We start from the raw sequence: 25,098 nt of genomic DNA, 5'->3' as shown, positions 1-25,098 counted from the left end.
GGGAGACTGAAGGGTTAGCTTAAGTTATTTGCCCATGTTGCCAATCTTAGATTATATTAACAGAAACATTAAGTTCACACCAAGGGAGGTAGTAATAATTCTATCCTACTCTGCATCCAAAGTAGTGGATTCCCCTCTGAAATAAGTATTCATGCTTTTTTACTGGCAGTGAATTTGAGACTCAGCCATACACAGTCCAAGGTCAAAAGTCAGCTGCAAAACGTAAATGAAAATTCAGATTCCCAGTTCCTTGAACAGATGACAAAGTATCCTAGGATCGGTCATACTAGCTACACTTCCTCATGCTAAATCAATCCCTCCTCACAACCTTCTCTCTCCCAATGCCCAAAAGTTTCTACTTTTAAAACTGACCACTTTCAATTTTTAAATTCCAATGTTTGGAAACATTTTCACACTTGCTCTCAAAGAGCTTTCAAAATCTGATCCAGCAGGATTCCTGAGACCAAGACTTAATAAGTTTCTTGTGAGGAAAACCTTTTTGCATTTGGAAAAGTGACTGTCATATTTTGGTGAAAGAAAACTAGCAACAACCCAAATCTGAGACTAAAAGGAAGAAATGAAAGAACAAAAACTGGTATTTCTTGGAAGCCAGATGCCCCTTCTTCAAGAGTGAGCCAGCCACCCAAGAGAAACACAATACACCTGAAAGAAACAGTGACTCGAAGGCATACATACTGTCCATACCTTGCTGCAGGATAGTGCCATCTGCATTGACTGGTTGATAGACAATGGTCTGACCTTCTGCTGTCTGTGCCACCTGCTGCCCTTGGACAGCTATCTGCTGCTGAGTCTGTAAGGACCAACAATAAATACCATCAATAGACAACATATAGCCTCCTAAAAGTATCCTGAAATTAAAAGAGGGGATGCCACATAGGTCCACATACTTTTCATAAACATTTTATTGAAAAAGGATAAGTTTAATCCAAAAAGCAACTTCAAGAGAAAGAAGTTGCTTACCGGGGCAAAGAACTGAGCTATCACAAAAAGGGCTAAATGTAGCCAAGACAGAAACAGAATAGAAGTTGAAGAACTCTTGTTCCTTCTAAATTGGATACTTGTTTCAAGTCTTTAGATTCTTTAGTTACAACATCCCCTTAAAAAATAAAGATGAGGTTTAGATCTGTTATTCAAATTCTTCATCTTTTGGAAGCTTATGCAAACATTAACATCCCAAATTATGAAATGTCTTGGCTCAGCATCTCAATACTTTCAAATGAACCATTTTACTGTCTTATAGGGGAGAGCAGTTACCTGAGTCTGTCCAGCAGTGACGGCAGTCTGGGGCTGCTGAATGATGATTTGCTGGGTTTGGCCTTGTTGACCCTGCACTTGCACAGCCTGACCACCTTGAATCTGAATCTGTCCTGGCTGTACCAACTGGATCTATAGAAGTTAAAAAGACACACACACACACACACACACACACAAGAATTATCTCATCTTGAAACTTCCCTCATTTGGTCTTCTCATAAAAGTGGTGTATAAGAAAGAACAGTATTACCTTTATCCTCATCATTCTGAATCAAGAATGATTTATTATTTATTTCAGTTTAGTTCAAGAGGCAGTGGATAGCTCTTGAAATAGGATGGATTTCATAGAGCTGGAAGAGATACGTACTAAAGAAAAGCCAACTACAGTGGCTGAGAAAATGCTAGAACAAATTTCCGAGGTAAGGTGTAGGATCTCTTCTAGAACACTGAGATCATGGGAAATAATTAGCTTTCCAAGATGTTAAGTGTAAATCCCCTTCTGGATGAAAGGGAAAGAAATAAATTGCTATCTCAAGGTCTCTTACAGATTGAAGAGTTTGTTATTCTTAAACAAGAAAAAAAGGGAAGAACTAAAACTTTTTTTTTTTTGCGGGGCAATGGGGGTTAAGTGACTTGCCCAGAGTCACACAGCTAGTAAGTGTTAAGTGTCTGAGGCTGGATTTGAACTCAGGTACTCCTGAATCCAGGGCCAGCGCTTTAACCACTGCGCCATCTAGCTGCCCCCAAACTAAAACATTTTTAACATTCATTTTTTAGATTTTGAATTCCAAATTCTTTCCCTCCCCCTTCCATTGAGAAGGCAAGCAATTTGATACCCATTATACATGTGAAGTCATGCAAAACACATTTCCATATTGGTTATGTTGCCAAAAAAGAAAAAGGCAAGAAAAATAAACTTTGAAAATATGCTTCAATCTGTACTCAATGTTCATCCGTTTTCTCTCTCTCCAGGTGAACAGTTTTCATCCTGAGTCTTTTGGAGTTGTCATGGATCATTACTTTGATCAAAGTAGAAAAGTCTTTCACAGTTGATTACCATTATAGTATTGCTATTACTGCATACAATGATCTCCTAGTTCTTCACCTTTCACTTTGCTATCAGTTCATAAGTCTTCCCAGATTTTTCTGAAACAATACTCCTCAGTACTTCTTATAGCACAATAGTATTCCATTGCAATTATATAACAAATCTTGTTTAGCCATTCTCCAAGTGACAGGCATTCCCTCAATTTCCAATTCTTTGCCACCACAAAAAAAGCAGCTGTAAATATTTTTGTATGTATTAGTCCTTTTCCTTTTTCCTTGATCTCTTTGGAATACAGACCTAGTAATGGTATTGCTGGGGAAAAGGGTATACATAGTTTTACAGACCTGTGGATATAGTTCCAAATTGGAAGAACTAAATATTAATGGGAAATTGGAGAAGGTAATAAAACCTAGAACAATATTTCAACTACTGATATATTTATCCTATCTACAAGGAACAGAATAACTAAGAAACATTATCCAAATTAAGTTTTAAGAAAGTAAAAGATTCTTCTAGATCCCTGGATACCTTGCTTAATTTCTACAGTAATCAGTTTTGATTCCCTCTCAAAGTTTCCTTATACTCTATAACAAAGATTCCTAAACTGTGGGTCTTGATTCCATATGGGGTTATGTAACTGAATGGGGAAGGGGGGTGGTCATGAAAAATCTGGCAGTAAATGTTTGATTTCTACACCTATTTTGTATACCTATATATCTGAGGTCAAGTAAAAATTTCTTGGGCAAAAAAGGGTCATGAGTAGAAAAAGTTTAAGCCCTGGTCTATATGACACTTGCAACCCACATAGGGAAATTATATCAAAAAGCATATATTCCATTTAACAACTTAAGACAGAAAATTTCTAAATCACACTTCTAAGCCTGTCTTCTATACATTACTTAAAAGAATTTTTTCTTGCTTTCTATTCTATCCAGCTGTCCAACTCAGTCATCTTCTGGCCATCCACTCTGCCAATGAGCCTGCCAGATCACTAGGGGGCCAAAAAGACCATGCCCTACATCCAACCAACTCAGCATCCTGGGCTAAAACTAACTCACATGACCCATTGTATATAGCTGGCCAAAAGCCAGACAAGAACAGACCGCCTATGCTTCACAGCCCCTCCAGTCACTTATCCCATTCATCTTACTGCCATGAGCTCTTCTGGTATGTATGAGTACATCCCTTCCTCACCCTCCCTCACCCATTTCTTGTTCTATGAACTAAAATCAAATCGGCATATTGCCATTGCTTCTGGAAAGGCCGTGTAGAGATTCTTCTAAGATTTTACTGGCATCTCTTTGCCAGACCAAAATACCCCTCCCTCATTTCTACGCCCTTTTTTATGCTCTCTCCCGTTAGACTATAAGATTTTTTAGGGTGGAGACAATCTTACTTCTGTATTTGTATCACCAGTGCTTAGGATACTGTTTGGTACACAGCACTTAACCAGGGAAGCTAGGTGGCACAGTGCACAGAGTGCTGGGCCTGGAGTCACGAAGACTCATTTTCCTGAGTTTAAATCCGGCTTCAGACACGTTCAAGCTCTGTGACCCTGGGCAAGTCACTTAACCCTTTTGTCTCAGATTCCCCATCCATAAAATAAGCTGAAGAAATGGCAAACCTCTTTAAAATCTTTGCCAAGAAAACCTCAAATGGGGTCACAGCCAGATACAACTGAAAAATGACTGAACAACAACAAAACACAACCCATTTACAAATTCTTTCCAATTATTTCAATTAAATTTACACCAATTCTTTCTGCCGAAGGTCCACCTTACTTCTCCTTTAAAACATATTTCTAAAATCCTTTTCCTTATCCTATATATCCAACATTAGAATAATTCTATTTCAGTTTCGAATAAGAAAAACCAGATGGGTATGGGGAAACAAGGACTATTAAAATAATTTAGTGCAATCAGAACTGTTACCTAATTTCGTAACCTCAAAATTATCACTCTTTTCCTCTCCTCCACAACCAATCAGTTATTAAGGCCTGTCAATCAACTCCTACAACATACACATCAATCCTCCAATCCGTTCAAAGAACCACCAGAATAATCTAGGCCCTCATCACCTCCAACACAGACTATTATAACAGACTCCCAATTGATCTCCCTGATTCAGGCTCCTCTCTTTAATCCACTGTTTACACAGTTGCCCAAACCATCTTCCTGAGGCACAAATATGACTGTGTCACTCCTCTACTCAGAAATCTTCAGTGGTTCCACAATGCCTCTAATATAAAACATGGACCCCTCAGACTGGCATTAAGGGCCTCAACAGTACAGCTTCCACCTACCATTCCAGCATTGTTTTATATTAGTTCCTTAAACTATGTTCTAATAGGAACTGGAACAGTAGACATTCTCCTAATTTAATACATGGTCTCTTCTGTAATGATTGGAATGATGCCACCTGCTAGAGACTTACTGTAGAAAAGCTCTGCCATGAGGTGAAGGTCTCTGAAGGTAAGACCGTGAGTCTTTTCTTTGGTGTCAGGAAGTGATGTTTGCTTGTGGGAAGGAGAAGGGGGAGCCTGGTGCTCTGCCTCGCGCTCTTTCCTGTGGGCTCTGGCGGAGAGCAGCGCTACAAATGCGCTCTCCCTTTAATAGATGAATGTAGGCCTTTCTCTCTCTTTACCAAATTCTCCTTAATAAATGCTTAAAAGCCTAACTCTTGCTAAAGCTTGTAATTTATTGGCGACCACCCATTAAATATTTTAGACAGACTAGCTAGAATTTTAGCCTTAACACTTCTCTATGTATTCACTCAATCCATTAGTAATGGCTAGAATGGATTCTCTCTTTATCTCAACCCCTCAAAAACATTTGTCTTCTTTTAAGCCACAAGTCAGTTATTACTACCTCACCTCTTTTATAAAGACTTCCCTGGTCCCACTGCCAACCCCCCAATGCCTCCTGTTATTAGTATTCTATCTTTCTCTTCAATTTTTCTTTTGTGTACATGTTGTACTCCCCCAGTAAAATGTAAACTTTTGGATGGTGGGAACTGCTTTCTCTTTTTAACTCCAGGACCTCACAGAGTACTACTTAGTGGTAAAAGTTTGGTGAACTGAATCAACAAATGGTTGGTAGCAATGTGTATTCAGTTCATCTGAAGAACAAGTTAAATAAAGACTTACTAAACGTAAAGTCCACTGTGCTAGGTGTTGAGGCAAGACACAAAAATAAAGATAGGGTAATTAAAAAATTATAACATCAATTTACATCCTAATGAATTGTTCATACAATTACATGAAAATACTTACCTGCTGCAATCCTTGTGTTCCAGACACAGGTACTTGCATGATGGTCTGACCTTGGCCACCAGGAACAGCCTGGACCATAATGGGCTGGCCAGCTGATGTGATTAGTTGACCTCCACTCACTTGTACCATCAAAGGCTGACCCTGGACCTAGAGATCAACAGAATGAGAACAATGAAATAAAGCTACACAGAGAAAGAATGTAACTACAATCCAGTCATTGGGTCTACCTACTAACTTTTTTTGTCACTTGGGACAAAACTTTGCTGGGAATTGGGAGGAAGAAAAATGAGTGTATGAGAAATTCCATCAGTGATTTTCAGTGTAAGATATTTGAGATTAAATGCCAAGGCAGCTTAAAGTTAAAATGGAACACAAGTCCAATCCTTTGAATTCTCAACAGATTTACTAAAAAACAAGATTTTTATCAACAAGCATGAATAAGTCCTTAGCAGCTGAAAAGAAACCAGTAAACCAATTTCCAGGAATGGTATTTATCAAAGAGGACAGTGAGGATTCTAGGTAATGTGGAGAGAGAGGAGTAGTAGAACAATACAAGAAGCCTATGTGGAAAAGCAGCTCCACGTCTTTAGAAGCAAGCTCCTCTCTCCATTGTCTCTCAACTCCAATTCACTCTTCCAAACTCACCTTGAGGATTCCAAGTAATTTTCATTATTTAATACTTACTGCCTTAAATTATAGATTAATCTTAAACTGATGTACTCTGCATGCTGTTCCAACCAATATGCAATGTTTGGATTCCCCTACATGTTCCTTATAACAGCAATGTTTGGATTACCATAAATGTTCCTTTTAACAACCACATTGATTTTAATTTCAGTAGAATGAGGAATGTGGAAATTATATAGATGCAGGTGATATGAATAGAATTCCTATTTTTCAAGTTTCTAAGAAGAACCCACTATAAGCCTATAAGTCTGGAAGCTACAAGTGGTATGTAACATCTTGATTCTTAAAATGAACTGTTCTTTCCCCAGAACTCCTTCTGGAAGCTACAATGCAAAACACTTCATTGAAATAAGAAAGATGATGAAGGGCTCCCACAAGTAGTTTGGGCCTTCTGTTCTCAGGGTCCATCATGATTTTAGGATGGTAGTTCTTCCAAACCAAAAAAGGAAACTCTTTCGAAAAACAAAAGAACTTTGTACTTTAAGCCATTAAAATCATTCCCCAGTAATTAAAAAAAAAAGTTGTAGCTGACCAGAAATATGCTAAGGATGGGCCAATTTATACTTTTAGAGACTACAAAGTTAGGAATTATTTTCTCCACTATATAAACAGATGAGAGAGTAAAAGAAAATTATTAAGAAATTAAAATTCTAGATTTTGTCATTCTGTCCCTTAGAACAATTCCATATTTAATATCTATGAATTTTACTGTCAGATTCTCATATACCTGGTTCCTCTTCCTTCTCACTCCAAAATGGATTCCTTTTGAGATACACAGTGCATGTAAAATTGGATATGTGGTAGGTTTTCAGAATATTTATTGCATGAATACCTAAAAGAGCAATTCACAATTCTCTAAAATAACGAGATCCCTAGAGAAAAAGGCTGCTACTTATTTCCATCAAGAACTTCCTTTTCTTAAAAAAAAAAGTCTGAAGAACTTAAGATAAGCTTTAAGTATGGCACACCCATTTATCTAGCCATCTACCACCTCTCAATCCTTTTCCAGATCACTGCTTATATACTCAAAAATGAACCCTGACCAACGAGAATTCTTTGACATATATACAGTTAAAAAAGTACATGCATTAAGATGGGCAGCAACAGTTAAGTAGCATGTTATTATGTTCCCATTCCACAGGCAGTTAATGACAATTCACAATACTTACAGACAGTTCTGGCTTTGTGTAAATTGGCAAGACACAAATTTACACAAATTTGACTTAACAAATTCCAAAAGAAATTGGCGTTCCAAAAATACACCTTTCTTAACTTTACTATACAATCCTGTGTGCTCTCTCTCTGCTCTCCAGGACTTGAGGCCTCCCTCCCACCTTCAAAAAGCTCCCCAAAACAAATCCCCCAAGCCTCCAGGTGAAAGGAAAGTGAAAGCTTGGAGAGACCAGTCGGGGCTTGGCTTGAGACCTCAGCAAAAAAGACCTTTGTTCCACCCTCACCAGCAGGTCTGTCTGTGCTTGGGTATGGAGTGTTTGTGATCGTGTACAGCTCTGATGTGGCTGGCCAGGCCCCTTTGTGTTCCTCCTCCTGCTCGTTTCTCTGTCCTGGCCCCTGTCCTTGAACCAGGGGATTGCATGCCTGTTCCTTCCTCCCTCATATCTTCAGGCAAAATCACATTACATAAAAATCACTTTACATAGAGGTCTGCAGAATGGTCCATTTACTTAAAGCAAGAACTGTCTGTATTTATATATTAAAACTAAGACAAAGCAAGCAGAAAGATGGACAAGCCACTTAACCTTGGAACAACTTCTAGGATACAACAGCTATAGATACATCATTCCACAACTACTCTTTTCTGACAACCTGGCATGAGAAGGAAAACCAGTACCAGTCCACTGTGGAGCAAAATGTAGTGCACAGCACTAAGCAGTAAAGATATAAGCCAGGTACCCTAACTTTTGCTTTGAAGAATTTCCAATCTTTATGAAACAAATGAAATGGGCCGCACAAATCAGGGTTTGAAATAACTTACCTTCTGTCCTCATTGTTCAATTAGGTAAATCAGGGAGATACAATCTCCAGGTTCATAGACTATTAAACTAGCCAATCCCAAAGTTTTAGATTGATCACTGCCCAATTCCAAGACCTCAGACTTCAAGAAACAGAGTCCCAATTTTCCTAGTAAAAGCCAAAGCTCTTCTTTACCAGTTTATCTAGCACACTGGGAAATACTGGTTGGTTAATTAATTTAAGTTGCCCTAAAGTACCTTCTTCTAAAACTCACAAATGGGACTACTGGGCTTGGTCCCTAAAAGGGAAGGAACCTCACCCTAAATCCAACAGTAAAATAACTCTCATCTTGTCAGAAAAGGGAAAGAAGGTAATGGTTTACACATATAAGTCTGATGAGCTCATGTGTATGTCACCAATATCTACTTATGGGGTGCTCCAGTGGGGTTTCTAGCATAGGAAAAGTTTCTTAATTTAACTAGATAAAGAACTCCTCTAGGGAACAATGCAATATGCTAGTTTCTAAAGTTTTCTATTGGTAAAGTGCCTTATATGCTGCTTCCATATGTCACTGATAATACTTTAATCAACTTAGCTTTTCTATTGCCTACTTTGTACATCTAATAATGTACTTTCTTCTATGAGAATTCATTCGTATTGTCAGCCTATTACTACTACATTAGTTTCTTCAAAATAATACATAATATTAAGTTTGCTATTTCCTAGCCATTTAGTTCATTAATAAAAAATAATGGCTAACCCAAGTCTTGTTAATTCAATTTTTTTCTTGTTTCCTTTTATCTCAAATTATTGACATTCAGTACATGAGTAAAGATCAAACTCCTAATTAAATCTCTAAGTTAATTTAAAATTCCTACTGCTGAGAATTGCTTCTAGTTACTCATCAATCATTCGCTTTCTATTAATTCCAAAAATAGAGATATGTATGGTTTCAGAACTGCATGACAACAGTTCCTCTATGCTTTCTAGGAAACATTAAGAAACTCAGCAAGAATTTTTATGGGTCTCAAATGAAAACTAGCATCATCAAATAGAGGAAAAGATCACATGCCACTCACTTTACCATTCGAATTTCAAACCCTGATAAAACAGCATCAGACATGAAGTGGAGGGGAAGTTCATGCAGTGCTCACATAGATACAATTAGAGAGATCACCACTACCTGGAGTGTCTGGACTTGCTGGCCTGAGGCGGATGCCACCTGGGCCTCTGTCTGCAACTGGACAGCAGTGACACCACCCTGCTGCTGGGAACAGGAACAGGAATAGCTTGAAACTTGACAAGGAAATGCACAGCTCAAGACAAGAGATCAACCTTACCTCCTGAAGGGACAGAGAGATTCTCTCCTCAAAAGCCCCTTTTCCTGGACTCTCAGACTGAAAAAACAGACCCAAGTTGCTACTGTCACCAACTGGAACAATGATGGGGAGGTAAGTATCTGTCCCCTTTCTGAGACTCAAAATTCTGCTCTTTAATATGACATGGTCAAAGTTATTTTTCATCATGTTTAAAACCAAACTAAGGTAGCCTTCAGAAACAGGCATTTTCAATCCATTTCTTTATGGAAGCATTATAAGGCTCCTCTGTATTACAGCACTCATTTGTTATTCAACTGCATTTAGAAAGCAAAGTTATTTTTTAGTGGAATTGCAGCTTTTTCAAAAGGAAAATGTTCATTTGAAGAATTTCACAAGCATTTGAATACAACCAGTTCAAGTCACATAATGCGTGCCTACTACAAAGCAAAGTACTGTTCTGGACTGAGAAGGATATAAATCGAAGACTAATATCTATGGGGGCAGCTAAGTGGCGCAGTGGATAAAGCACGGGCCCTGAATTCACGAGTACCTGAGTTCAAATCTGGCCTCAAACACTTGACACTTACTAGCTGTGTGACCTTGGGCAAGTTACTTAACTCCCACTGCTCCACAAAACAAAAACAAACAAAAAAATCTATGATGCAATGGGGACAAATCATTAAAGACTAATCATCTTTACAAATTCACAACTTTTATAACCTCAAACTAAAACTATTTCTACTGAACTCAACTACCTTACAGGCAATAAATCAGTAAATTAATCTAATGGCTTTCACATAGTTATGTCTACTTTAATGGTTATTCCTGACAAAAAAAATGTTTTAATCGATTAGCATACTATCTAGATAGTGAAGCTTTTGTAGAAACTCCTCATTTGGAAGGGGTGATCTCAGTGAACTGAAAATAATTTTGATTCGAATTGACTTCTTCCTTTGGCCACTAATCAGGAACAACTTTCTGTTATGACCTCTGGACAGCCCAATTTTCTAAGGACTATATGTTAGAGTTTGGAAACAATGCCAAACTCAACAAAAAGTTAATTCCCTTTTCATTTATACCTGGTCTATCTGAAATTCTATCTGAAGTCAGACTGAAGTACAATGAATGATGTCTCTTTCCTGAAAAAAAAGTGTGGAAGCTTATCCAAAAATAAAGTAAAACTGGGCAAGAAACATCAGAAAGTGTCATCTGTATACATCTCACAATACCCTACCTGGATTTGGGATTAATTTAAAAACCAGCAGCGGAGCAGCTAGGTGGTGCAGTGGATAAAGCACCGGCTCTGTATTTAGGAGTACCTGAGTTCAAATCCTGGCTCAGACACTTGACACTTACTAGCTGTGTGACCCTGGGCAAGTCACTTAACCCTCATTGCCCTGCAAAAAAACAAAAACCAGCAGCTTCTAATCCCTTACCAATGCATCTATATTTGCAAATGCAACTGTCTAAATATTATCCTAATGCTAAATTAGAAATTAACTTTCCAAAATAATCATCTTGTTCAAAGCAGATCTATTTGAATCTAAGTGTTTTGTTTTCATCTACTGTAGAAAGCCAATGTCCATACATCAATTCCATCAGGAAAAGAAACAGAACAGAGTCAGTTCAATATATTCACAGGAAGACAAACTCAACAATTCCAAAGTTCAACATGAAAGTAGCCTGATATTTTGAACTTTAATAATGTCAGGAGACCTGGGTCAACTAATAAGGAAGTCAGATTGTTCAGGTAATACGAAGAAACAATTCTACTGGGCTGTGGATAGAATAGAAGGTGCAAAGAAACCTGAATACAGAGTTTGAGATACTGAGTCCAAATATAAGGAAATATTACCAGGCAAATTTCTAGATGTTTCCATCTCACCAAACCTAGAACACTATAATTTTCAATTCTAGTACAGCTCTCCAACTTATAGCCATTTCTGTTACTTTGGTACTCAAAGGTTAGTCATTTTCATACCTGCTGCTGAATCTGTCCAGCCTGCACAACGATCTGTTCTGTAGAACTATTGCTGTTTGCTGTATACTGCTCCATGTCTCATCTAGGTTGCAATCCCACTGGATATCCTGGGAAATGCCTAAGAGTGTGCTCCTATTATTAAAAAGGTTAAGAAAGAAATGTTACTAGGGGATTATAATCAATAGGTATATAGATCACTATAATAAGTTATATAACAAACCAATGTCAGCATTAAAATCATAAGTACACAGTTGAATTATAATTACAATAAGCTTATTCTTCAACACTTTAAAAGATAATTTCAAGGCAGGAGGCACATTTGTAAGGCCTGACTTCAAAGTGTTACGGTACATATGCACTATTTTAATCAATTAGGTAGGTTAACGGGCAGCTAGGTGGCAAAGCGGATAGAGCACCGGCCCTGGAGTTAAGAGGGGACCTGAGTTCAAATCCAGCCTCAGACACTTGACACTTACTAGCTGTGTGAGCCTGGACAAGTCACTTAATCCCATTTGCCTCACCCAAACCAAAAAAAAAAAACCAACAACCCCAAAACCATAAATAATTAGGTAGGTTATATTGGCCTGAGATCAAATTCAGTATTATTCAAATAGCCATTAAATGTCTGTAAGTAGGAAAGGACTACCCAATCAGAATCAAGAGGGTTCTGAAGTTTGCATGTGATCCCAATGAATGAAAGGAAATGCATTTAACTACTGAATGTATCTTAGATTTCTTTTAAATTTCTAAACTCCTCTATACTTTCCCCAGTTAAATCCCTGCCCGCACCACCACCAATGATTTCACAATTCCAGAAATTTTATTTTTCTTCTTTTTTCAGTAGGGCAATGAGGGTTAAGTGACTTGCCTAGGGTCACACAGCTAGTGTCAAATGTCTTAGGCTGGATTTGAACTCAGGTACTCCTGAATCCAGGGCTGGTGTTTTATAGAAATTTTATTTCTAATCTTCCCTGAAAGTCAATACATGTTGGTTAATGTGGAAGAATAAACTGGAGTATAAAACAGAGTTGAAAGGCAGCCCTGGGCAGCTTTTACCTCCCAAGGTAGAAAGCTGGTGTCTTGCCCCTTCCATTGAGAGTGCATATATGAAATAGGTGAAGCTCACATGGAGACACATTAAGTACATACATACAGAGCTCATGCAATCTTAGCATGCTCTATTCATTTCTCCATACTGCCTTTGAATAGTTCACTTCTTGCTGTCATTTGGCCAAAGGGCAACTGTATTTCAGTTTTGCCTCAAAAATATCCTTCTTCCATACCAAGAGTTGTCAATCGTGACAGAGAATAGTATGCCCTTTTTTTGGTGGGGCAATGAGGGTTAAGTGACTTACATAGGACACAGCTAGTAAGTGTCAATTATCTGAAGGCGTATTTGAACTCAGGTCCTCCTGAATCCAGGGCTGGTGCTTTATCCACCTCGCCACCTAGCTGCCCCCATAATATGTCTTTTTGGCTCTTATTTCCCCTCTCCCCACCCCCACCCCTAGCCCCAATGATGAATGTAAAAATGTAAAATCCATGAGAAAATAAAGTTTACATAAAAAAACTATTTTCCTAAAGTATCTCAAGGAAACAGCAAAACCCAAAATTCAGAGATCCTCTAGTGAACACATTGTGTACTTTCAGGACACAATTTTGAGAATGATGTTTTTAAGTTCCCCAAATTCCAATGCACACTCACACGGATATAATACATGTGCACTCTCCAGCAGAGCAGAAAGAGCCTGAATAGTTTCCATATTGGATTCTCTTTATCGAATTTTCAGAATGTGGCTTTCAATTTTGTTAAGAGAATTTAAAAACATCAGATACACATGTAAAAAACACATTCCAAAGGCAAATGTTATTTTAAAATTATCCATGCCATGGAATTCATTAATGTAACAACTAAGAGTTTATTACTTTTGTCAAAGGAAATTGAATTCTAAGAAACAAAGCAGATGGAAAAAAAGTTTCTTGAGGTTTATTACCTAATAGGACCAAGAAGCCGACTTGGGACAAAAATGTTCCCTTATGTCCAAAAGAAATTAATCTTAGTAATAAATAAGCAGAACCTCTCAGAAAATTGGGTGACTTTTCTAAAGCACAGGTCTGACCATGTCAATTCCTCCTTCATTTAACAAATTCCAGTGCATCCCTATTACTCTAGGATCAAATAAAAAAAAATCCTGCTTGTCTTTTAAAGCTCTTCATAACCTTCCTACCTTTCCAGTCTTCTTTCACTTTACTCCCTTCTAACTATTTTTCTATAGTGACACTGGCCTCCTTGCTATTCCTCTAACATGACAACTCTCCGTTTTATCTGGCTGTCTCCATACCTGGAATTCTTTCTCATCTCTGCCTCCAGGCCTCTTCCAAGTTTCAGCTAAAACTCCACATGCCTTTGAGTCCTGGTTAATGCCAGTGCCTACTCAAGGTTATTTCCAATTTGTCCTATATACATCTTGTTAGTACATAATTGTGTGCTTATGTTCACAAAATTTTAAGTTACTGGAACAGTTTTTGTCTTCCTTTTCATTCACAGTGCATAGTACTTACTAAGTAGATGCTTAATTACTTGTTAATTAGACTTAAATATGGTCAGGAACATATTTTTTGATCTTTTTCACCTGAATCCCAGTACTGTACAACTGTACTGATAAGTCACCATTTGCTAAATAAAACTTTGCTGCAGCCAGAATCATAGGATTTAAAGTTAAACAGACAGACGCTCTCATTTTTAAAAGAAAAGTTAGCTTGGTCCTAACGTGAAGATAAACATGAAAAAATGATTTTTTTAAAACAAACTTAAAATGCAAAACATTTTATAAATAGGAACCTAACTATACACTATAAAATAGGAGAAAAATAAATCGAAAGAGCCTGAGGCTGCTGCAAGTCAGGTAAGAAAGATAGTGGTAGGGGAAAATTAACTCCATGTTTTCTGGATAAAAAAAAAAACTTCAAGATTAGAAAATGAGGGCTTGCTTGTGCAGTTTGTCTTCCGAGGGAGAACAAATTAGTACAGGGAGCTTCCAGGAGCCAAATGGACATGCAGCCTGAGAAAAGGAGGCAACTTGGTTTGGCACCAAGTCTGGAGGGGGCTGCTGTTCTGCCCCAGTAAGAGAGAGGAGGAAATGACGAGCCAAAAGGGGGTGGTAACAGTAACGGGACAGGAGACACAGGGAATGTTGGCTGGAAGGAGGGGCATGGTCTGGCCAGGGGAGTGGGGGGTGGGAGAAGTGGAGGGGGGCCACTGGCCTCCCGGATCCAGGAACCAGGCGGACAAGGGAAGTCAGACAGTAGAGGAACCAAGAGGAAGGGCATGGGGGTGGGGGTAGGGGGAAACCACAGCAGGGGGCTTTTGTACCATGTTTGCCAGGCTGCCCGTTCTGGGTTGAAAGGGGGAATGGCCCGGGGACTAAGCAGACCCCGCTCACAGAGGATGGGGGAGGGGTGGGAGGGAGAAGGAGCAGGCGGGGTTTTAGGGTCCAGGTGATCGAATGGTTGAAAGGGTACAAATGAGTGAGTATGTGTACACACATACACCAACACACACGTACAAAAGGCACGGACGGGGACCACAGAGGGGAACAAGAAAGGAGTACTCAGTGGTCAGTAAGGTCAACAAGGGTTTGGAAGGATGCCTTTAACTAGAGACCCGCTCCCTCCCGCCCCGGCCCCTGGAGCCTGTGGGCCAAGTATGTGGCGCCCAGATCCCAGGGAGATGGACGTAGCGTCCGGAGCAGTGGCCGAGCGAGGGATCCGGGCCCCATCTGGGGGGTCGGGACCCCTGGGTCAAGGCGCCGCGCCCGGAGAGGCCCCGGACATTCTCGCACGGGCGGGGCGGCCCCCTGCAGGCCTTGGCCGGGAGTGGCGGGAGGTCCCCGGTACAGCCACACCACGCCAGGGCCCGGTTCCAGGCGGGCCCGCCCCGCAGGCTCCGCTGCTGCCGCCGCCGCCGCCGCCACCCGCCCCGCTCCCCGGGCTCGGCGGGCGCCTGGGCCTCTCCTGAGTGGTCAGCGAGACCCGCCAATCGGGGCGCTGGGGCCGGCTCTGGGCCGCTGGATATTGGCTCCTCACACTCACCGTGCCTCGCTCCCCCGGTTCGCTGCCCGCGCTGATTGGCTCCAGTACCGGACCCCGAAACCCAATCAGAGGCTCCAGCCGCCGCTGCCGCCGCCACTGCCGCTGCCTGGCAAAATGGCGAACGCGAACAAAGGAGACCCGGGCCCCCCTCCAACCGCCTCAGCGCAGGCGCCTATAAGCCACGCCCCTCTCCCCGCCCCCACCCCCCTCCCCAGCTGCGGACTTGCCCCGCCCCGCGCTGGGTGCGTACGGCGCACGCGTCCCCTAGACCCAGTCCGGGCCCCACCCCCCCATCTCCGGAAGAAAGTGCAGGCTCTTCCAGGCCATGTTGGCCCACCCTTTCAACCCAAGCTCCACCTTGGAGATGCTATTGCGCAAGCGTTCACCGGCCCCTTCCTTCACTCTCCCCCAATGTCCGCCACAGATCCTTGAAAACACACCCCAGTGCTTGGCGCGCAAGCGCCAATTCGTCCCGCGCGTGTTCCCATTCTTCTCAGTACGCATGCTTAGCCTGGCGGCGGGAGAAATCTCCCGCCGGAAGTTCTCGAAGGGGCGCCACCATAGAGCGCAGCCCTCCCTCCGGTCTGGCTAGAGGTGCCCCGTTTCCGCTCCCCCGGCGGATCGTGGGAGGCCATTTTAGGTCCCTTTGGGGGCAGCCGCGAGTCCGATTTGGCTCGGTCACGAGCACCCGGGCTGAATCGGGAGCAGCTGCCTTCTGGGGCCGAGGCCTGGGTTTCCCGGCAGCTGGCCCGTTCCCGGGACCCCGGGTATGTTGGGGGCGCGGACACCCCCTCCCCCCGCGGCGCCCCTGGGTTAGGTGGGTGGGGGGGCGGGGCAGACGCCATCTGTCCATGGGCTCAGGCCGGGCTCCGCATGAAAAGCTTCTACCCGGCTCCCACCATCGTCCCCCGGAGCGGGAGCCAGAGAGGAGCTAGACTGCACACTCCTCCCCTCGGGTCGAGGGGGAGGGGAAGCCACGGATAGGGGGCGGGGGCACGAGGAAAACAAAGAACCCTACTGGAGGGGTCAAGCCGTCCCGCCCCCTGTCCCAGGGCCGGGTCGGGCGGGGCTCTCGATGAACCCTATGAGGCCTGTGCTACTCTCTTCCTAACCCTGTATGAGTTGGACCGTATCTGCCAATCTTAACCCGAGGACCGTGGATAAATTTACGGGGGTCCTTGAACTGGGATGGGGCGGGGGAGGGGGAGGGGGAGAGCGAGCCAATTACATCTTTATTTCGATATATTTGTTTCGCTTTGTAACACTGTGCATTTAGAAACATTTTAAGAAGGGGTCCCGAGGCTTCACCAGACTGCCCAAGGGATCCTTGGCACAAATATAAATGGGTTAAGCACCCAGCCTTGGAGGATCTCTGAAATCTCTATCAGACATGATTGTGGGGAGGAGCCAGAAGCATAGAAATGGAGCTGGAAGCGGACTTTACGTCTCTCATTTTGCAGTTGAGGAAACTGAGGCCCAAAGAGGGGAAATAATTTGCTTAAGGTCACTCTACCGTGATTTGAACTGGATATTGGAGCCTGGGTCGAAAGGAAGGGAGCAACTAAGGCAAGTGGGGGGGGGGTCAAGGGTGCTGTTGGGGGCAGGGCTGGGGTAGAGTAGTGCCTTCACCTACAGTTTTTGCACTGGTTTTTTTGTTGTTGTTGTTGGGGGTTTTTTTTGTTGTTTGCTTGTTTGTTTTTGCCACTTCTGGATGAGAATACTGAAATAGTTCAGATTTTGTAAATAGGGAGAGCGGGGTCAGGGAATGTGTGTTTAACCCTAAGCAAATTGGTTTCCTTTTCCATTTTCCTAGCTGAAGAAATACTGTTAAGTCTTGGAAATAGCAGCTCCTTATCATGGCCAGCAGCCCTGATGAAGATCCAGGAGAGAACAGAGTGCGTAAAAAATTGTTGACTTATTGGCAAATAAAAATCCGGAATAATTGAGGTCATAGGCATTAAGCACTGTTTTTAATTAAGCAACATAACTGAATTATCTTTTCTTAGCTCATTTACTTCAAAGAAGCTAGTGCAATCTTAGGCAGGGATCATCACTTCCATCTTATTCATGGTTCAGGTTACATTCAGCTCTTTGAATTAGTCTCTTGGGGTTTTCTCTGTGAAAGATTTTGCTTGATTCCAGTAAGAATAAAACTGCTCCCTGTAAGAGGAGAAAAGTGGCCAAAAGAAACAGCCAAGCATTTCTACATATCTGTTAAACCATTTTCTCTCACTTCCCCTCTTTATATGTTCCAGATTGTGTATGTGAAAGGGGACCTTTTTGCATGCCCCCAAACAGACTCATTGGCCCACTGCATCAGTGAGGATTGTCGAATGGGTGCTGGGATAGCTGTTCTCTTCAAAAAGAAGTTTGGAGGGGTGCAGGAGCTCTTGAATCAACGTGAGTTTGCATAGAGTTTAGGCCTTACCTTGTGGTTTCTCTTGACTAGAAACATTTGTTAAATTACTATGGCCAAGTCTCCAAAATAGGATCACAAGGATGTCCTTCATCACTGGGAGTTCAGAAGATGGTTATTCACAGCCCTCCAGACTCCTGTCCATCCCTTTATTTTGAATGTTAACCACCCTAGTTATACTACTAGAATAGCTTTTTTATTGTATCTTTACCTCTGGTCTTGCCCTTCACCAGATGCATGTGCAGCAACTTTAAGTAGTTCCCAATTGCCGACCTACCACACAAAATCTATGTGTGTTCGAGGCTTTCCACACTCTGGCCCCTACTACCTTTACATATTCTTTTTTTTAGAGAATTGTTTGGGGATACTAAACAGGTAAACAAACTTGTTCATAACCATATAGCTAGTGTGTGTTAGAAACAGGACTTGAAACTAATATTAATTGTACTCCACAGTTGGCCATTAACTATACCATGTTGCATATCCCATTCTTCCCCTGGGAAAACTCTTATTTGACCCCAGTTGTCTATTTTCTGTTCGTTGAACATGCCTTGCATTTTTCTGACACTGCATCTTTGCTCATGCCATTTCCTTTGCCTGGTGAAATCCTTCTGGTCTTTCAAGACCCAGCTCAAATCCCAACCTTTCTGTGAAGCTTTCCTAGCCAAAAGTGAACTTCTTTCCCCTGATCTATAGATGTTTTATCTCTAGAACATAGCGTAACTACACTTCTGACATAGTTATTTATGTTCATGTCAGTTTCCTTAATAGACTTTTAAATTCCTACAGAGGATTTTGTATATACATCATTGTATCCCTTTATAGCGTCCAAAGCACTTAGTGCCTTGACTGTTATGGATACTTACTTGTTGAGTGAATGTGTAAATGTTAAATGATAAAGGATAATGTTTTTGAAAAATGAAAAATTTTATACAAATATGTAGGTAGGGGTTTTTTAGCTGACAGATTTATTAAGTCTTTTGATCTTGTTTTTTTGAAACTTGGGTTTGTAAAGCATTAAAGAGGAAGAATAAGGAATCTTCAGTATTGGCAAATTGATAATAGGGTAGAGCTATTAAAGTAGATCCTATTAGGGGTATGAACACCTAGTGTTCACAAAATGGAGAAGGAATGAAATTCTACTTGGCATTCACATTTTTAGTTAGAAAGCCTTCCTAACTCATTTCTAGAAAGAGAACTAACATTAGTAAACTTAAGTGTTTTGGTTTTCTTTTCCTATATTTAATACTTGCACCCCCCCCTTTTTTTTTTTAAGAAAAGAAATCTGGAGAAGTGGCAGTGTTAAAGAGAGATGAAAGATATGTATACTACCTGGTAAGAGAAAATTTGCCTTTTAGTATACTTTTTTTTTTTGTGTGTGTGGGGCTATGGGGGTTAAGTAACTTGCTCAGAGTCACACAGCTAGTAAGTGTCAAGTGTCTGAGGCCGGATTTGAACTCAGGCACTCCTGAATCCAGGGCTGGTGCTTTATCTACTGTGTCACCAGCTGCCCCCTTTTAGTATACTTTTTTTTTTGTGGGGCAATGAGGGTTAAATGACTTGCCCAGGGTCACACAGCTAGTTAAGTGTCAAGTGTCTGAGGCTGGATTTGAACTCAGGTCCTCTTGAATTCAAGGCCAGTGCTTTATCCACTTCGCCACCTAGCTGCCCGCTTTTAGTATACTTTTAGGGTTGATTACAAATGTGATGTGTGGTGGGCTTTTTAGAGGGGAAAATTTCTAGTTGATAATAATGGAAAAGTTAACACCCTGGCTAATGGAACCTTGCATATAATGATTTTAATAAGTTTTTAAAACCACACATCTGCAAAAACTACCAGCTCAGAAGAATATTATACCGACCTATTGTACAGACAGTATTTACCTGACAGATGACCCTGTCAGGTAAAACCAACACTTTATTCCTGGGTGATTATAATATGTTGTTGACCTTTAACTCCATATCATTTTGTCTAATAAGAGTCTAAATCTTCTTTTTGTTTTCAGATTACAAAGAAGAGAGCTTCTCATAAGCCGACTTATGAAAACTTGCAAAAGAGTCTAGAGGCCATGAAAACCCATTGTCTGAAGAATGGGGTTACTGACCTCTCCATGCCTAGGTAAGGAATTCTGGGGTCCGGAATGAAAATGTCATTAATTTGGAGACATAAAGGATATTAATGTATTATACTGCCTGAAGTATTATAGTGTAAATGGTCTAACTGTCCACATAATTAATATAGATTATCTTATTTTCAGTCTTCAAATCAGAAGTGAGAATTTGGCTTAAGTGTAAGCCATTCCCATTGTCCAGCTTATTCACACTGAATAATCAGTACTGTTCACGATAATGGGTAATGTAGAGAAGCACTGAGATCTAGTGAAAAGGAAGCTGGGGGAGCAGCTAGGTGGCGAGGTGGATAAAGCACCAGCCCTGGATTCCGGAGTTCCTGAGTTCAAATCTGGCCTCGGACACTTGACGCTTACTAGCTGTGTGACCCTGGGCAAGTCACTTAACCCCCATTGCCCTGCAAAAAAAAATAATAAATTTAAATAAAAGAAAGAAAAGGAAGCTGGCCTCAAAGCCAGGACAACCTGGGTTTAAGTTTCACCTCTGGTTTGTGGGATGCCAGGCAAGTCAGTTAGCTTCTCTGTGCATTAGGCCACTCTCAGAACTATAAATTACAGAGTTAAGAAGTCCATTCCCTATCCCTAGATAATGGTGCTGAAAAAGGGCTCTACCCCATACTACACAATGAAAGTGGAACAGTTCACTCAGTTGTATTTGTCAAATATCTGCTTCATACACATTTTAAGGCTGAAGTTTGGCTTCAACTCCTAAAGTCATATGAGCTTAGGAAATAAATCTGGGCTATTCGGACTTCTCCATGCCCCATCCAGGTCTCCCAAAGATGTTAAGCACAAAGTGGTAAAATGATCGCTTTCCTTTATACTGAAAATTGAACTGCAGCAGTTAATAACCAGAAGAAAGACCATCATAAATTCAGTTTGAAAATTCGTTGGCATGCTGGAACTGTGATTCTATTAACTGTTCCAATGCAGGTGGGACCTATGGGAGTCACATTGGGCTTCTAGTCTACCTCTTCCTTTAAATTCCTTCCATCTCTTGGGAAGTACTTACTAATTGATTCTTGCTCATATCACTTGGGAATATGACTAGAGTGATTATGTCTCTTCGTTTTTTCTTCTAGTAGCAGTTTGGTCTAGTTACTGAAGGGCCTGGACTGAATTAAGCCCTTAGCATTTAGTTTTTTCTCTTTTTGCAAAATGGTATTGATGATGCCATATGTCTTCCTGCCTCCAGGGTTGATAAGAGTCAATAAAGTAGAGAATGCTTGCTTCGAAGTGGAAGGAAAGTATTAAAATGATAGAGGGTATGGTTTGTCAACAAATGCAAATGTCTCCTTAGAGAATAATATCCTTTTCTGACTTCCCCAGCCACTTGTACTGAAGCTATTGACTTATACTAATATAACATTTAGATAGCACTTTGAAGCTTTTCAGAGTGCTTTTCTCTCAACAGCTTTGTGAAGTAGGTAATAGAAGCATTTTATTCATTTCATAGATGAAACTAAGGCTTGTAGTTGTAAATACCAGGTAAATACCAGGTTTCTGACCATAAACCCCATGTTTCCCCTACACACGTTTGTGGACTTGAGTACAAATTGAATTAATAATGTATTCAAGGCAGAACGATTGTACAAAGGAATGTTACTTACACAAAAGATATTACTGTGTTTTAGTAAAATGTACTTTGTACCAGAAGAGACCCTAGTTCATACTCTTTTCATTCTTTTTCCTACACCTTCATCTGGAATCCATTGTCATAGGAATTGTTATTTTAGAGGCCTTACGTTGCATTTTGCTGCTAGGCAGTTTTCATTAGAAGGTATAGTGAAGATCTCTATTCCTCTCCCCTGCCCCCTTAACTTTTTGGAGTATACTATGAAAACAATAGACTTTTCTAAAAGTTTGCTTTGAAATGGAAAAGATTGAGATGCCATATTCTATGGGGAAAAGAGTTGTAGATTTAAATTCGCCTTTGGGACTAACCAGGGATAGCCTCAGGTGATTCATGGCAACTTGAACTGTACAATTTTTTACCTAAAACAAAGGCAATCAGAGTGAGAGTAGCCACCATGAAAAACCTTTTTCTTTTGGTTATTTGCTGTGCAGTATAACCTTCATGAAGAGAGTTGGGGGGAGGGAGTAAGGAGAAGTAGTCTGAGCACCTCATTTCCACACAACAAGGATGTTTTTGTTTTTTCCAGGATTGGATGTGGTCTTGACCGGCTACAGTGGGAGAAAGTCTCGGCAATGATTGAAGAGGTGTTTGAGGGCACAGACATCAGGATTACTGTATATACTCTCTGAACAGATGGACCTTGTGGATGTGTCCATGTCTCTCATCTCACCCCCACCAAGCCCAGAGAACTGGGACAGGAGATCTTAAATTGATCAGGGAAATGTTTTATTTGAAGTAGTCTCTCTCAACACCGGCCAAATTCAAGATGCTGTTGTTTGGATGGGCTATGGAGGCTAGGGTGTTTCAGATATGTTGCTGTTTTGTTCAAATGAGGGTGAAAAGCTGATAGTCTGTTGGACGGGGAAATGCCGGGTGATGGTTTGTTTAACAGGACGAACAACCCTTGGTGAGTATCATTGATTTGTTCAGCTGGCCACTAAGTGGCAGCATTTACTCTGCTTCTCTTTAAGGAGAGCACTTTCAGGGAGGATGAAAGTTTCAATTGGTTTGGCATTTCTTTTTGTATTTTTGCCCCCCCTGAAATCATGATTTGTGCACTTGTTCGGTGTTGTCTTTGTGTTGCCAGAGCCATTCTAGGACAGGTGGATTAAGGTGTTTTTAAAAAAAAAATTTGTACAACTAAGCTTTATGTTTTTGACAGGGGGAGTTCTCTTCTGTTGAATAAAGTGGAAAAAAATTAAAGAACTTGCTCTTGAGTTTTGTAAAATGAGGTTTTGTGCTCATGGACTGTAGCCTAATCTCGATTTAGAGTAAAGCAGTTGCAAGAGTTTTCAGTTATGTTTGACTGGAGTACCTTATTCCAAAGCTATTTTAAGGATCCATACTCTCACTTTCATGAGAAATTAAATAATTGGAATTAATGACAAGTCAGGAGCCCTCTCCGTGACTGACTTAACAGCTTTCATATCTTTTCACATCTGCTTCAGATTGTAGACTCAGAAATAGCTTTACAGTGACATGAGCAAAATTAACTTCCTCCATGTGGTAGTTTTTTCCCTCCTTTCTTACATATTACCAGCCAGATATATCTTATCACCACTGGTGGAAGACCATCTATGATTGCTATCTGTTACCTGAAGTAAATGCTAGCTAGCCTCAGGTATCATAGCCCACTCCCAGGAAGGACCAACACACCTGACTATAAATAGTCTTATATGAGAGATGATTCCCAGATAGTCCAGTGGTAGTCTTTGTTCCCTTCACTAGCTTTATCTTATATTACCAAACCTACCTGTGACAAACTAAGGGAGTAGTGTGGCATCCATTTTATCTATTTCATTTTTAGACTAGCAGTACAAGGCTTGTGACATTTAGGATGAGTAACTTTATATCAGAGCTCTGGTACATAAACTAGAAGTACACATTTTCTTTCTATATCTATGTTAAGAATTAGAACAGCCAGATGAGTTATTGATTTTTTTCCTATAGTGAATTCTCAACACAAGACTTCTTTAGTTATTCTTACAAGTGGAAAAAAATGTGAATGTTAGAAGGGTTATGTATCTTGGTAAAGCACTTTAAAACTGCTTTTGATTGTAACCTTTGTACTTCAGACCTGTGTCTGGCTTATCACATCATTCAGATAAGAAAAAGCAGTTTCAATAACTACTTAACTTCATTTGTTAGTGCTCCCCTGTGTAATGTGTCTACATTAGACTTCTTGCCTTGAAAGCCAGAGAGGCCCAAAGTTGCACATAGCTGTTGTACTCAGCACTATTAAGTCCAAGATTTTCCCCTCAAGTCCTAGCTCCTTCATTTTTAGAGTTCAGGGTTGATTTTGCATTTGGAAAAGCCTCATTGGTTTTTGCAGTGAGATCTACATTTGCCTCAACCAGTATGGCCTGGGGATGAATTGGGGTTAAGAGTGGTGATATGATAAAATGCTTTGCCATTTACAAATACTACTTGGGTCAAATTCCTATGGCTTATCACACTGGAAGAATGGAGAAAGGAGCCAGGACCCTGGTTTCAAAATGAGGGATGTTATTCCTGGAAACCTGAACAAGGTTTAGGAAAACACCAAGAATTCACACGTAGTTTATTTTTACGGGTTTCATGTCCTTAAGAAATGGGAATTGTGACTGATTTTCACATGTTAGCTTCGAGTCTGCAAATGATTTAATTTGCATCTCACTGTGTGGAAATTCCTGCCCTCTTTAAAGTTAGGAAGTCAGCTGCTCAATCATGGTAATTAGGCTTTGGACTCCTCCTTGGGGATGAAGGTTTTACTTTTCTTTTGTTCCATACCTGACTTTGGTTTTCTGAGAAGTTTGAGGGAGCAAGAGAATTTAATAAGATAATCAAATCCAGAAGCCAGCCTGAATATGGGGCAAAATTAGGGGAAAAAACCCAAACAAACAAACCCCAAAGCTTTTTATGGAGATTAAAGACATCAGTAGAAAATCTGTGTAAGGAGTTGTTTTTGCTGAAGCAATTAACAACTTAAGCCTCCTGTTATTTTTTTGGTATGAACTGATTCAGAGGCAATGATATAGTGGAGAAAGGGCCTACCTTAGACTCAGAAAGACCTGGATTCAAGTCCTGCTTCTCACAAATACTAATTTTATGACCATGTATAATTCACTTAACCTCAGTTATCACAGACTACTACTCTCTAATAACTATAAAATACATAAATGGCTGAGCTACCTTTGTGGAAGGAATTTCTGCACCAATGAAATCACCGGTTGAGACAAAAAAATTCAGTTCACATCTTCTGACTTAAAATTCTATCCTGTGGAGTATCATGTC

The 25,098-nt window shown here is 40.7% G+C and overlaps 2 protein-coding genes across 8 annotated transcripts in view; one reads left to right on the top strand and one right to left on the bottom strand.

Annotated features, from left to right (window-relative positions):
* Positions 1–15,780, bottom strand: part of NFYA (nuclear transcription factor Y subunit alpha) — a 29,295-nt gene extending 13,515 nt beyond the window's left edge. The window contains exons 1-6 of one of the 6 annotated variants that reach the window (XM_043962361.1): positions 15,645–15,780; positions 11,553–11,684; positions 9,433–9,519; positions 5,595–5,741; positions 1,276–1,407; positions 706–811 (exon numbers count right to left, since the gene is read on the bottom strand). In XM_043962361.1, the coding sequence (XP_043818296.1) occupies positions 706–811; positions 1,276–1,407; positions 5,595–5,741; positions 9,433–9,519; positions 11,553–11,627 (547 nt within the window). In that variant the 5' untranslated portion in view covers positions 11,628–11,684; positions 15,645–15,780. Of the gene's footprint in view, positions 1–705; positions 812–1,275; positions 1,408–5,594; positions 5,742–9,432; positions 9,520–11,552; positions 11,685–13,894; positions 15,452–15,644 lie in introns of those variants that run through there. The other 5 variants (XM_043962364.1, XM_043962363.1, XM_043962365.1 and 2 more) reach the window with 5 other exon arrangements.
* Positions 15,781–16,163: 383 nt separating this feature from the next.
* OARD1 (O-acyl-ADP-ribose deacylase 1) lies at positions 16,164–25,048 on the top strand. Of its 2 annotated transcripts, XM_043962558.1 has the most exons (7): positions 16,164–16,411; positions 17,105–17,210; positions 17,458–17,539; positions 17,900–18,044; positions 19,337–19,395; positions 20,067–20,179; positions 22,352–25,048. In XM_043962558.1, the coding sequence occupies exons 3-7, from the start codon at positions 17,501–17,503 to the stop codon at positions 22,452–22,454; spliced, it is 459 nt and encodes a 152-aa protein (XP_043818493.1). In that variant the 5' UTR covers positions 16,164–16,411; positions 17,105–17,210; positions 17,458–17,500; the 3' UTR covers positions 22,455–25,048. The 2 variants fall into 2 exon arrangements, with proteins under 2 accessions (XP_043818493.1, XP_043818492.1); XM_043962557.1 differs by lacking the exon at positions 17,105–17,210 and having other exon boundaries at positions 16,166–16,411.
* Positions 25,049–25,098: the final 50 nt, after the last annotated feature.

This window comes from Dromiciops gliroides, chromosome 4 (genome assembly GCF_019393635.1).
Source record: "Dromiciops gliroides isolate mDroGli1 chromosome 4, mDroGli1.pri, whole genome shotgun sequence".
Taxonomy (NCBI): Eukaryota; Metazoa; Chordata; class Mammalia; order Microbiotheria; family Microbiotheriidae; genus Dromiciops; species Dromiciops gliroides.
The sequence above is the reverse complement of the archived record's forward strand: the minus strand, read 5'-3'. Positions and strand labels throughout refer to the sequence as shown.

Excerpts from the sequence above, each read along its gene's own strand:
- OARD1 (XM_043962558.1), top strand. The coding sequence starts at position 17,501 with ATGGCCAGCAGCCCTGATGAAGATCCAGGAGAGAACAGA. Across the intron at positions 18,045-19,336 it reads GCAGGAGCTCTTGAATCAAC|AAAAGAAATCTGGAGAAGTG; the intron begins GTGAGTTTGCAT and ends TTTTTTTTTAAG. Across the intron at positions 19,396-20,066 it reads AAAGATATGTATACTACCTG|ATTACAAAGAAGAGAGCTTC; the intron begins GTAAGAGAAAAT and ends TTTTGTTTTCAG.